Source organism: Heterocephalus glaber, unplaced genomic scaffold, assembly GCF_053883595.1.
Source record: "Heterocephalus glaber isolate CG9 unplaced genomic scaffold, H.glaber_assembly_v1.0 deba00001781, whole genome shotgun sequence".
Classification (NCBI taxonomy): domain Eukaryota; kingdom Metazoa; phylum Chordata; class Mammalia; order Rodentia; family Bathyergidae; genus Heterocephalus; species Heterocephalus glaber.
The window spans coordinates 970948-985002 of NW_028258467.1; the positions used below are offsets into that span (position 1 = coordinate 970948).

At 42.0% G+C, this 14055-nt stretch overlaps 1 protein-coding gene across 1 annotated transcript in view; it reads right to left on the reverse strand.

Moving 5' to 3' along the window:
• Cltcl1 (clathrin heavy chain like 1) overlaps positions 1 to 14055 on the reverse strand; it is a 130409-nt gene that overhangs the window by 88295 nt on the left and 28059 nt on the right. Inside the window, 1 exon segment of the mRNA XM_087202782.1 lies at positions 1196 to 1356. Coding sequence (XP_087058908.1) covers positions 1196 to 1356 — 161 coding nt within the window.

Below are 14055 nucleotides of genomic sequence, written 5' to 3' on the forward strand. Positions count from 1 at the left end.
TGAATGTGGGAGAAAGCTGAGCACACCTAGCTTCTAGAGGGCTTATTTTGGAGAGCTCCTGGTTTTGCTACTAAAAAGGAAGACCATCATTCCCCAGTTGTATTTGTGAAGTGGTACACCCCAATCTGAGGTGATAGGGTAACCAGCTCTTGGTGCCACAAAGCTAAGACTAGTGTCTTTAATCAGCTTTACTGGCAGCAAGGCCAACATCTGGCCTGACTTCTACTTTCCTACTGTTCTCAAATAAGGAGGCATTAAGTGTGCTATTCCATAAGTGACCAAAATATCCAAAGAAGCATGTTTCAGATGAAGATGTTTGGGAGCTACATACTAACTCTGAACTCCTTTTTGGTGAGTACTTCAGAGCTAATAAACAACCCAAAACACTATTTCAGGAAGCGCGCTTTTTTTTTTTGTACCAGGGATCGAACTCGGGACCTTGCGCTTGGGAGGCAGGCACCGGAACCAAAGAGCTAAATCCCCGGCCCTAGGAAGTGCTTTTGACAAGTGTTCCAGGAAAAGGACTCTGGAAGCATCATCCCAAGTGTCTGATGAAATCCCAGCAGAATCCTATGACTCTCCAACAGTAGAAGTTCTTATAACTCCACACCACTGTCCACGGCAGTTCTGTCAAAAAGGGGCTGATGGGCTGGGGATTTAGCTCAGTGGTTCCAGCGCCTGGAGTGCAAGTGCAAGGTCCCAAGTTCGATCCCTGGTACAAAAAAAAAGGGGAGGGGGCCTGTCCATGCCCCGAGCCTAGTAAGAGTCAACTAGCTCTCTTGTCTTTTCTGCAGCTTTCCTGAGACACACCTTGCTCCCACCCTACCACCACCACCAGGGCAGAATATGCCTTGGGTGGCATAGAAGCCATGCCTTAGAGCAAAGAGGGCACCACATCATGCTATCAGAGCCACGTCCTCCATGAGGCTGATGCCTGAGAGCAGAAACTGTGCCTCATTTTCCTTCATGGCCCATCTCAGCATGGTCTAAGAGGATTTGTAGGGGAAAGGGTTCAACTGATGAGTAGCTGATTTTAGCTTGCTATCAAACCACTGGCATGTACAAAGGGTGAATACAAAATCCTGCATGAGCTCTTGATTCACAGGCACCTGAAGGCCATGCTGCATCCCCAGATGCACTCATGACACTGAATTCTCCTAATATTTCTTGAAGAAAAAGTGGAGTGGATTATACCTTGCCTCCTGTAGGACTGCGGACAGCAAAGCAGAAAAGGGTGGACGGCTGATGATTCCCCTCGATCTTGAACTCTGCAAAAGCAGCAGCATGGCCCTCTATGGGCTATGAGACTTTCCTCTCCACAGAGTAGAGCTGCATTGCCCCAACCACATGGTTTTGCTAAGAAAAAATATTTTGTGATTAATGGAAGAGAAAAGAAACAATTCTTAAGCATAACTGAGTTTGATATGGAAATATGGCTACAAATAAACAAACACGCCTACAACATAAGATACATGATCCTAATCTGTTAAATATAATCTCCAAAGATTCCAAATGTCAATAGTAATTCAATTAGGAAAATGAGTTATAGGATACTTTCAAAACCTGCTTGTCTTCAATGTATAAATAGCAAAAATTCAATTTAATAAAAAAACAGGCTAACATCTTTTATAAAATTCAGAATTTACATTTTCTAGCTAAGAATCCCAGTATATTTATACTCAATGTAAAATGCTCAAACTATGGAGTAAATAGAACATGAAAACATCACAGTCAAGCTCCCGTAATTCAACATTCAAACCTTACCTCTGACAAAGAGGCCCCCATGGAGTCTGTGGGTAAAATGCATATCCTCAGTCTACTCATATTTCCTTAAAGTGGTAAAACAAGATTTCAACATCTTTCCTTAAAAAAATATTTTTTATAATCCCAGTACTTGGGAGGCTGAGGTAGAAGAATCATAAATTGGAGGCCAGTCTGGTTGACAGAGTCTGAGGGTAGTTTAGACTACACAGAGAGACCCTGTCTCAAAAAACTAAAATGTAGACCAAGTCAGGCCCTGGGTTCAATTCCCAGGTCCACCAAAACAAAAGCAAAACTTCTACTGTACAGTACTTCCCTACTACATAGACTTATGAATACATTAAAAGTCATTATGCACAGGAAAGAAATCAATCACAAAAGACCACATATTGTCTGATTCCACCTATGATTTCCCCAAATAGGGAAATCTGTAGGTGAGAAAGATCAGTGGTTGCCAAAGGGTACTAAGATTAGGGAAAAATGAGTAACTTGCAGGTAAATGCTACATACTGTAACAAAATAAACAAGAATATTTTATTTTAGCTTTTTTTTGAGACAGGGTCTCTCTACGTAGTTCAGGCTAGCCTTCAATTCACTATGTAGCCCAGGCTGGCCTTGAAGATGCAGTGATAGTTCTGCCTCAGCTTCTCAAGTGCTGGGATTATAGTTGTGTGGCACCACGCCCAGCGAACAAGGATATTTAAAAATGAATTCAAAAGGACAGGACAGAACTTGTGCTCCCATGAAGACTATGGGAAATTTTTCAGTAACATTTGCTGAACCGAAGCCAAGAGAAGAGGAAGAGCAGGGTGAACACCTAGAGGCAAGGCTGGAGACCTGACTCTTCTGTTGACTGGTACTCTTGCCTCAGAGGCCATAAGAATGGCCTCAGCCCAATGATCTGCTTCTAAGGCTTCAGTTTCTGTGAAGCCCACCTCATGGGGCTGCTGACAGTCAAAGGTACCAAAGTTGGGTAAAGACATGTCGAGGACTGCAGCAAGTAAGGCTTCAAATGCGCTCATCTTTTGGTTAGCTAGGCACTGCACCTGGAGCTGAGGATAAATGAAATGATACAAAACAGGTCCTTCCCTCCAGGACAGATGATGAGTTTCTGGTAAGTAGGCAAACAACTGCAAAACAGTACACTGATGGACAGCTAGGACAGGGGACTGCTACCCTACACAGAAAGGTGTGCAAGGGAGGCCCTGCTAAAGTGAGTGACACCTATCCTGGAGCACGAGCTAAACAGGTGACAGGCAAAGAAGATTTTTTTTTTTCCTGGTAGTGGGGATCAAACTCAGGACCTTTAACTTTCGAGACAGGCATGGTGCCACTGAACTAAATGCTGGCTCCAAAAGAGGCTATTTAAAACAGAAGCTTATTGGGCCAGGGATTTAGCTCAGAGTGCCATGCCTGGCTCGCAAGCACAAGGTCCTGAGTACAATCCCTGGTACCAAAACAAAACAAATCAGAAGCTTATTAAAGGAGGAGGGAAAGAAGGGGAAGGTGATTAGAAAAAGAAACAAGCTGTGTTATGTACATGTACACAGTCCCCAAGGTGACTGTAAACTGCATATGCTATAAATCTGTACTAAAAAAAAAACCAAAACAAGGTTAGAGAAGGACTGGCAAACTATGGTCTAAAGTTCCCATCTTTTTTTTTTTTGGGTACCGGGAATTGAACTCAGGACCTTGTGCTTATGAGACAGGTGGTGGCACCACTGAGCTAAATCCCTGGCCCCATCTCCTTATTTATGCTGAGGTGAAATTCACATAATAAAATTAACCATTTACCAGCATCAATTCACTAGCACTTAGTACAATATTGTGTAGCTAACACCTTTACATAGTTCTAACACATTTTCATCACCCAAATGACATTCCTGTGCCCAATAAACAGTTTTCATAGTTGCTGCCAACCACAAATTTGTTGTCTCTACAGATCTATCTATTTTAAATATTTCATATATATGAAATCATTAAATAGTCATTTGTGTCTCATTTCTTTCGCTTAAGTTTCTCCATGTTGTAGCATGTGTCAGGACTTCATTCCTTTCTAGGAGTGTATGTATAAACCACATTTTATTCGTTCATTCATCCATTATTCAACATTTGGGTACATATTTCCAACATTTGGCTATCATGAATAGCCCTGCTATAAACATTAGGTATACGTTTTTGGGCTGGGGATTTAGCTCAGTGGTTCCGGCGCCTGCCTTCACAAGAACAAGGTCCCAGTTCGATCCCTGGTACCAAAAAAAAAAAAAAGTTGTTTGAACACATTTTAATTTCCCTTGGTTAGATACAGAGCAGTGTGTATTATAGTAGTTCTAACTTTCTGAGGATCCACCAAAGTGCTTCCCACAGTGGCTGAGCCATTTTAATTCATAACACTACTGTACAAGGGCTACAAGGGTTCCAATTTCTCCACATTCCTGCCAACCCTTGTGACCTTCCTTTATTATTACAGCCATCCTAGTTGGTGTGAAATGACATCCCACTGTGGTTTTGATGTGCATTTCCCTAATGACTAGTATAATGGTTTGGAGACTTGATGTCCACCACATCAATGTTAGAGTTGGCACTTAGAGAGGTGACTGGATCATGAGGGCACTAACCTCATCAACAGACTGATCCATTGATGAGTTTCCAGCAGAATGGACATTAGGATGTAGAAGTAGCAGGTCATGGAGGTGTGGCTTTGAAGGGCATATCTTGTCAAAAATCAACTGTCAAGGTGCAAATTCCCTAGATGAATGTTATCATTATTATGCCTAAAATGTACCAATAAATGATTTGCTATAAAAAAGATAAAAGAAACAAAAGCAAATAAAAGTATATCAAACCAAACCAAACCAAACCAAAGGAACATTCAAAACCAAAGCAAAAAAAAAAAAAATCAACTGCCAACATATACATGGGTTCATTCCTAGACTAATTCTTTTCTATTAGTCTACATGTCTATCTTTATATGGAAGGGAATTCTTGTTGTCAAATGAGTAGAATTTTATCTCTTAGTTTTTAGTTTGTTCATAAAGCATACGTAAGCAGTTTTGTGATTTACAGTCATTTTTATTTTTCAAATATGATTTCCTTGTAGACAGGCATGACTCCAAAGGGTATTTCAGACAGCTTTATTCATCTATAATTCACATACCAAATAACTCATTCATTTAAACATACCATTCAATTCTTTTAGTATATTCAGTTGTGAAACCATTGCTACAATGTAATTTTAGAATACCTTAATTCTTTAAAATGAGCTTCACTAGCAATCTCCATTCCCACTTCTCATACTCCACAAGTTCTATGCAACTTTCTGCTGTTCAGATTTGATTATTCTGATCATTTCTCATAAATCAAATCAAACAATATATGGTCTTTTATGACTTTCATTTAAATATTCCCAAGGCTCATTCATGTATCAGTTTCATTTTTTATTTTATTACCAAATATCTCACTGTACAGAGATACCATTTTATCTATCTTCAGCTAGACATTTAGATTGTTTCCACTTGTCCACTATTATAAATCATGTTGACATGCATTCTTGTATGTCTAGAGTAACAAATTTTTAGCTTCAAGTCTACTTTATCTGGTATAGCCAATCCACTTTTTAGGGTTTAGTTTGCATATTACACCATTCGTATCTTTCCACTATTTTATCTTTGAACCTACAATGTCTCCTGTAGACAGTATACAGTTGGAGATATATGCCACCCACTGCCAATCACTACCTTTTTATTGGCGCATTTAACCCATTTCAGATAATTACTGATAAGGTAAGATTTATTCCTACTGATTTGGGGGGGGTATTAGGGATTGAAACCAGGGTCTTCACATTGAGCTACATCTCCAGCCTCCCCCTATTTTAAAATTTTGAGACAGTGGCAGGAGGGGAAGGGGAAAGGGAAGAAGGGAAAGGAAGAAAAAAAAAAAAGGAAACAAAGTCTATGTAAATAGGGAAGGGTGGAGGGGATGAAGTGCGCACAGGTAATGGAAAAAGTAAGAATTAAGATACATCATGTTCAGGTACAAGAACCCAATGATAAATGTAAATTTTTTTTTTTTTGGTACCAGGGATTGAACTCGGGTCCTTGCGCTTGTGCAGCAGGCGGCGAAACTACAGAGCTAAATCCCTGGCCCAATTTTTTTTTAATTTATATATTTATTGGTATATTTTAGGTATACAGTACATTTACATTTATCAGGCCAGGGATTTAGCTCAGTGGTTTCACTGCCTGCTGCACAAGGGCAAGGACCCGAGTTCGATCTCCAGTACCAAAAAAAAAAAAAAAAAAATTTTGAGACAGGGTCTCACTATATCACTGAGTTGCCCAGGGAAGGCTCAGATTTGCAAATCCTCCTGCATTAGCTTCCCAGAGAGCTGGGATTAAGAGGTGTGATTCACCATACCCAGCTAAATTCTGCTGTTCTGGTTTTTTTTTTTGGTACTGGGGAATGAACTCAGGACCTTGTGCTTGCAAGGCAGGGGCCAGAACCACTGAGGTAAATCCCTGGCCCTGGTATGTTGTTTTCTAGTGTCTTTATGTAATTTTCATTTATTTCTTCATTACCACCTTTTTGTTAAACAGATATCTTCTAGAGTACCATTTCAATTTTCTTGCTACTTCCTTCAGTATTTTCTTGGGGGGGCTCTTTGCGGTCTTTAAAAAATTTTGCTAGTCTTCTGTGACAACAAATTAATAAAGGAAAATAAGGAGCTCAAAAATTCAAATACTCAGCTCCAGATATACATAATCTAAAGGTCCAGACGTACCTAAAAAATCTACAAGTTTCTAAGTGTGTCCTCAAATAGACTCTTCTCTCCTTAGCCACAGGGCTAAGACTGTAGAAACCCAAACAAAGTCCTTCATAATATGACTGGCTGAAATGTAGTGCAAGTTTAATGTTCAATCTCAAAGGGTACCTGAAGTAAAGGTGAGGACACTGACTAGAAAAGAATAGGATCCCGAAAATTAGGATCCTGATGAGTATGGGGATATTAAACTCCCAGACCAGTGAAGGAACACAGGCATAGTGGCCTGGAGAATGGGGTGGGGGTTGGGGACATAAGATATAAGGCTGGTTGTGATCACTGAGCACTCCAACAGGTTCAACATCACTGTTGAGACTCTAATGAGATTTTTGGAAAGGAAGAGAATTCCCCGCAATACTCCCTGTGGTGTTGGCCTCTGCTTCTATACTTGAGGAAACTAATCCTGTGTTGAGGAAGCATGACAATGCTGACACTCCTCAGGACCCACCCTTACCATCCACTTTTTTTTTTTTTTAATTTTATCACCATCCACTTTTACCTCTAGGCCTATAACCAGGCTGAAATCACAGAAAGCTCCTAAACCCATGACCCATGAGATCTGCTAGTCTCCCAAAGAACTTCTTGAGTTTTCTTTAGTGTTTTGTGTGTGTGTGGTACCAGGGATTGAACTGAGGACCTTGCACTTATAAGGCAGGAATGGCACCACTGAGCTAAATCCCTGGCCCTTCTTGAGTTTTCTAACAGAGGCCCGATAAGCAATTGTGGGAATGGATTTTAAGAGTGTGGGATAATGGTAAAAAAAAAATACACCTGGTTGAGGGTGACTTTTTCAATATGGACCTGTTACGAAGAGATTCTGAGTTTAATGTTGCAGCTCATGGAGTTAAAAAGGTATTAAAAGTTTGGCTGGTTGGTAAAAGTATGTATCAAAAGATGGCCCACTGTGAATAAGTTAGAGATGCCTAATATTCCTTGGTTAACTGTTGAGGAGATTCGAAGGCTCAGGGAAATGGGAATGCTGAAGCGGATTTTTCATGTATAAACCTAATCCTCCACATGAGGATAATCCAAAAAATCACCCTTCACTAACTCTTTGAGAAAAAGATCTGTGATGTGAGTACCAGCATCCCTGAAGGGCCCTGTCATTGTTCTTCTCTGTATGCTAGATTTTACAATGGGGACTGCAGTTACTCAATTGGGAAACTTAAGGCAATGGATTTAACTGGATCTCAGAGTGGTAGGGGTCAAGTGGCAGCACCCAACCTCCAAAAATAAGGTACAAATACTTACTGTGAAGGACAGCAGAAGCAGACTAATGATCAGAATGGTCTGACACATGTAGACCTGTGGCGTTGGCTGATTAGACACTGTGTTCCCAAAAGTGAAATAGATGGGAAGCCTACTAAATTTTTACTAGATTTATAGAATTTTTTTAAAAAATTGAGGGCCGGGGATTTAGCTCAGTGGCGCTATCTGCTTAGCAAGCACAAGGTCCTGAATTTGATCCCTGGTACCAGAAACAAATAAATAAATAAGGGTAATTAAACAGAAACCTACCTCAAATCTTAGCAACAGAAAATCATGGCCCCTCAACCAGTTCTCAGATTTGAGCCAGTTTACAGACCCAGAATCCCTTTGAATGAAGGGGCGGTTGGGTCCCTTTGAGGATACTGATGTACCACCAAAACTTTATACAGTCAATCTTTCTCCCATCCTTACCCAAAGGGATTTAAGGTCTTTTACCAGGATAACTACACATTAGGGGAAGAGAAATGATCAGATATTTTGGGGACTACTGGACACTGCTTCTTAACTAATGCTGATTCTAGGGTATCCAAAAAGTCACTGTGGCCCTCTAGTAAGAGTAGGGGCCCTATGGCAGTCAGGGATCAATGGAGTTTTAGCAAAGGTCTGACTCACAGTAGGTCTAGTAGGTCCTCAAATCTATCAGGTAGCCATTCCCCCGTTCCAGAATGCATAATTCAAATAGATCTAATTTGTACTTGGCAGAATCCTCACATTAGTTCCCTAATCTGTAACGCGAGGGCTATTATGGTTGGAAAGGCCAAATTTAAAACAGTAAACCAAAAACAGTATCTCATCCCTGGAGGGATTATAGACATTAGTGACACTATCAAGGACTTGAAAGATGTAGGGGTGACAGGGCTGGGGATTTAGCTCAGTGGCACTGCACCTGCCTTGCAAATGCAAGGTCCTGAATTCGATCCCTGGTACAAAAAAAAAAAAAGTAGGGGTGGTGGTTCCTACCACATCCACATCCCCATTTAATTTTCCTATATGGCCTGTGCAGAAGATGGATGGGTCTTGGTGAATGATGGTGGATTACTGTAAACTGAATCAAGTGGTGACTCCAATTGCAACTGCTGTACCAGATGTGGTTTCCTTCCTTGAGCAAATCAACATGTCTCTTGGTATATGGCATGCAGCTACTGATATGGTGAATGCTTTCTTCTCCATACCTATCCATAAGGACCAACAAAAACAATTTGCTTTCAGCTGCTTTACATTTCATTGTCCTTCCTCAGGGTTATACTAACTCTCCAGCCCTGTGTCACAACTTAGTTCACAGGGATCTTGATTACCTTTCTCTGGTCCATTATACTGCTGATATTATGCTGACTGGACGTGAGCAAGAGATTGCAACCACTCTAGACTTGTGAATAAAGCATTTGTGAGCTAGAGGATGGAAAATATATCCAACTAAAATTCAAGGTCCCTCTATTTCAGTGAAATTTCTAGGAGTCCAGTAGTGTGGGGCATGCAGAGAGATATCCCTAAGTTATAGCACCTGGCTCCCCCTACAATCAAAAAGGAGGCACAACACCTAGTGGGTCTATTTGGATTTTGGAGGCTACACATTTGTCACTTAGGTGTTTCACTCTGGCCTATTTATAAGTGACTTGAAAAGCTGCTAGTTTTGAGTGGGGCACAGAATAAGAGAAGGTTCTGCAACAGGTCCAGGCTGCTGTGCAGTCTGTTTTGTCACTGAATATGATCCAGCAGATTGAATATGATCCAGCAGATTCAATGGTACCTGAAAGGTCAATGGCAGGTAGAGATTCTGTTTAGAGTCACTGGTAGGCCCACATAGATGAACTGCAGTGGTGGCCTTTCGGATTTTGGAGCAAGGCTCTGCCATCATCTGTAGATAATTACTCTCCCTTTGAAAAAAATAGCTCCTGGCCTGCTACTGGGCCTTGGTGGAAACTGAATGTTTGACCATGGGACACCAGGTTATCATGCAACCCTGAATTGCCCATCATGAGCTGGGTATTATCTGATCCACCAAATAATAAAGTTGGACATGCACAATAACAGTCCACCATTTAATGAAGGTAATACATATATTTCTTTGTTGTTTTGCTTCCTTCAGTCTGCCATGAACTGTTGCCCTCTACCACGTCACCCTACCTTGGAGCCAGCTAAGTATGATCTGAAACCTCTATGATCTGTAAGCTAAACTTTTCTCCTTTTAACTTTGGATGTCAGGTATCTTGTCTCAACAAGGAGAGAAAAGTAACTAATACAGAATTTGGTACCAGAGAAGTGGGGTTGTTGCTGTGACATTACCTGGCCATGTGACTCAAGAGCCTTTGGAACTGGCTTGTGGGAAGGGCAAGCGTTAAGAAAGATTTGGAGATGTTAGCTGACAAAGTACAGCTGGACTGCCTTATGCTGCACTTATGGGAGATTCCACTCAGAGCTCAGAAGACCAGAAAGCCAGTAAAGACAAGGTTCAGGGGGCTGGGGATTTAGCTCAATGGTTTCACTGCCTGCTGTGCAAGCACAAGGATCCAAGTTAGATCCCTGGTACCAAAAAAAAAAAAAAAGACAAGGTTCAGGAAGTTTCTGCTGGGAAGAGGGACTGCCCTGGCTGGACTCCAGATGATTCATAGGCATCCACGTGTTATGCATTGGCAGAAAGTTTGTCTGCATTTTGCTTGTGTCCAGAGACTTTGCCTGAGACTGAGATTAAGGGTGGTGGACTAATTAATCTAGCAGAAGAAATTTCAAGGAAGTCTAGTGTTTGAGGTGGTGGCATGGCTACTGTTGGGGGCTTTTAGCCAGATTTATGTTGAGAATCAAGAGCAGAGAGCCCAGCAGAATAACTTAAAACATTTTGAGTTTGGCCAGAAAGGAAACTCCAGTAAAGTTTCGGCCTGCAAAAATAGAGCAGAGGAGATCTTGATTGCTGAGAAGGAACAGAATAGAAAAGATGACCTGAAGGCATCACAAGAAGCAGCAGGACTCCATCCTTTGCAGCATCAAAACTGCAAAAGTGAAATAGTTTACTTTGAGAAGAGAGCCCCAGAGCACCGTGTTCCAGAATGGTGGTGCCATAGGGAAGTTGTTCCTCGGGATTTGGTTCATAGGCACTCGACCCCTCCAGCCAAGAGAGAAGAAGCCTGGCTACTGTTCCAGCTGTCAGAAGACCTTGGCCTCATCCACATGGTACTGATTTTGGGTGCATGCAGAATGCAAGAGTTGTGGGGTCAGGAAGGCCTCCACCCAGATTTCAGGAAAAGGCCTGGGAGGCTAGGCAGTGTGCCCATGAGAGGGCAGTATGTGAAGCCAAAGGTGCAGTGGAGACCCCAGAAGTTTGGAGAAGCCAGGAACATGGATTGTCTGAGGAAAACTGAAAGGAGCAAGCAGAGCCAGCCCAAGAGAGAAGCCATAGGAGTTACAAGCACCAGAAGTGGCATGGGGCCAGAGCCCCATGGAGTTGACCACCCAAGCCCTTTGGAGTTCACTACTTGCTATAGATTGCCCAGGATACTGAAAATGGAACTGTGGGCTTTAATGTTTGCTCTCCTGGATTGTGGTCTTGCTCTGTTCCTATTCCTTGCTATCCCTGTTTGTAACCTTTGGAACGGAAACATCTGTTTTATGCCATTGAATGTTGTAATTGTTTAACTTTCTTTTCATTTATATGGGGGCTTGCAGCTAAGAATTTGCCTTAAATCTCAGAGACTTTGAACTTGGACTTTTCAGCAATGCTGAAACTGTCAGGACTCTGGCAACTCTTAGAGATGAACTAAATGCCTTACGCATAAAGAAATGTACATGAGTCTTTGGGGGGGGCAGGGGCAGAATGTTATGATTTGGGTCTAGATGTCCCCCAAAAGCCTCATGTGGTCATAGATGGCTTTTTCAGAGGTGGCTGAATCTAGAGTATGTGATGCTGGAATTATGGGTGTGTGATCACTAAACCAGCACACTGGTTGGTTTGGCACTGCCCTAATCCCAGTAGTCTATATAAAATAAAAGGGACAGAAAGACACTGTTAAGGTTCTCTTGTTGCTTTTTGCTAGCTTGTGGGTACCATGAACTGTTGTTCTCCTCTGAGCTGCCCCTCTGGCATGTGCCACTCTGTCTTGGAGCCATCCAACTATGGACTGAAATGTCTACAAACTGTAAACTAAATAAACCTTTCTTCTTCTTCTAAAAAAAAGAAAGTAATACATATATGATCGAGCCAGAGCAGGTCCAGAGGGCACAAATAAGTTACATAAAGAAGTTGCCCAGATGCCCACGACTCCCACTCCTGCTATATTGTCTTCTATCTCCCAGCATGCAGCTATGGGCTCATGAAATGTACCATATGATCAGCTGACAGAGAAGGAGAAAGCCAGAGGCTAGTTTACAGATGGTTCCACACATTATGCAGGCAAGTGGACACAGGGGGACAGGTGTAGCATTAAAACCCCTTTCCAGTACTCCCTGAAGGGAATCTTCAGTGGGCAGAACTTCAGGCAGTGTACCAGGTAGTACATTTTGCCTGAAAGAAAAAATGGCCAGATGTGCAGCCATGTACTGATTCATGGGCTGTAGCCAATGGTCTGGTCAGACGATCAGGGACTTGGAAGGAATATGACTGGAAAATTGGTGATGATATTTGGGGAAGAGATATGTGGATAGACCTCTCCATACAGGAAAACGATGCAGGGTTATTTGTAACCCATATATAAACACTCACCAAAAAGTGACCTCAGCAGAAGAGGACTTTAATAATCAAGTGGAGAGGAAGATCTATTCTAGAGATAGCCAGTATTTTTCTTCAGCCCTCATTGCCCAATGAGGTCATGAACAAAGTGGCCATGGTGGCAAGGATGGAGTTTATGCATAGGCTCAGTAACATGGACTCCCATTCATCAAGGTTGATTTGGCTATATCCCTACTGAATGCCCAATATGCCAGCAGCAGAGACCAATGCTGAATCCCCAGTATGCTACTCCAATATGGGGTGATTAGCCTGTGACCTGGTGGCAGGTTGACTATATTGGACTGCTTCCATCATGGAAAGGGCAGCACTTTGTCCTTACTGGCATAGGCACTTATTCTGGGTAAGGATTTGCCTTCTCTGTACGTAATGCTTCTGGCAAAACTACCATCCATGCACTTACAGAATCCTTCACCCACCATCACAGCATTGCTTCTGACCAAGGAACATATTTTACGGCCAAAGAAGGAAGGCAGAAAAAAAAAGGCAGGCAATGGGCCCATGACCATGGAATTTGACAGAAAGGTGGATTGGCCTTTTGAAGATGCAGTTATGGCAACCAGTAGGTGGCAATATCTTGCATGCCTGGGGCAAGGTTTGTCAAAAGGCTGTATATGCTTTGAATCAGCATCCACTATATGGTACTGTGTCTCTTATAGCTAGGATTTACAAGCCCAGGAATCAAGAGGTGGAAGCAAGAATGGTACCACTCACTATTACTCCTAGTGATCCACTAGCAAAGTTTTTGCTTCCAGACCAAGGATTTAGCTCAGTGATTTCACCGCCTGCTGTGCAAGAGCAAGGACCCAAGTTCGATCCCCAGTACCAAAAAAAATTTTTTTTTGCTTCTATTCCCATGATCTTATGTTCTACTGGCCTAGAAGAATTAGTTCCAGAGCAGGGAAGGCTTGTACTGGGAATCACAACAATGATTCCATTAAACTGGAAGCTAAGACTTCCCCCTGGTCATTTTGGGCTCCTTATGCCTCTGAGTAAACAAACTAAAAAGAGAGTTACAAGGGAATATTGAACTATTACTCCACATTGGAGCAAAGGAAGAATGTACTTGGAGTACAGATCCCTTAGGGATCTTAGTATTACCATACCCTATTATTAAAGTCAATGGGAAACTACAACAACCCAATACAGGCAGGATGACAAAATGGCCCACAACCTTCAAGAATTAAGGTATGGGTCATCCCACTAAGGAAAAGACCAAGACCTGTTGAGGTGCTTGCTGAAGGCAAAGGGAATACACAATGGGTAGTAAAAGATGGTAGTTATAAATGCCAGCTACAACCCTGTGATCAGTTACAGAAATGAGGATTGTAATTATAATTGTTCTCTCTTAATATGCTTCCTATGAAACATATTTTTTATAGACATTGGTTCTATATTGTTTCTTTTTGGGGGGGGTACTGGGGATTGAACTTGGGCCCTTGCGCTTGTGAGGCAGGTGGCAGAACCACTGAGCTAAATCCCCGGCCCTCTA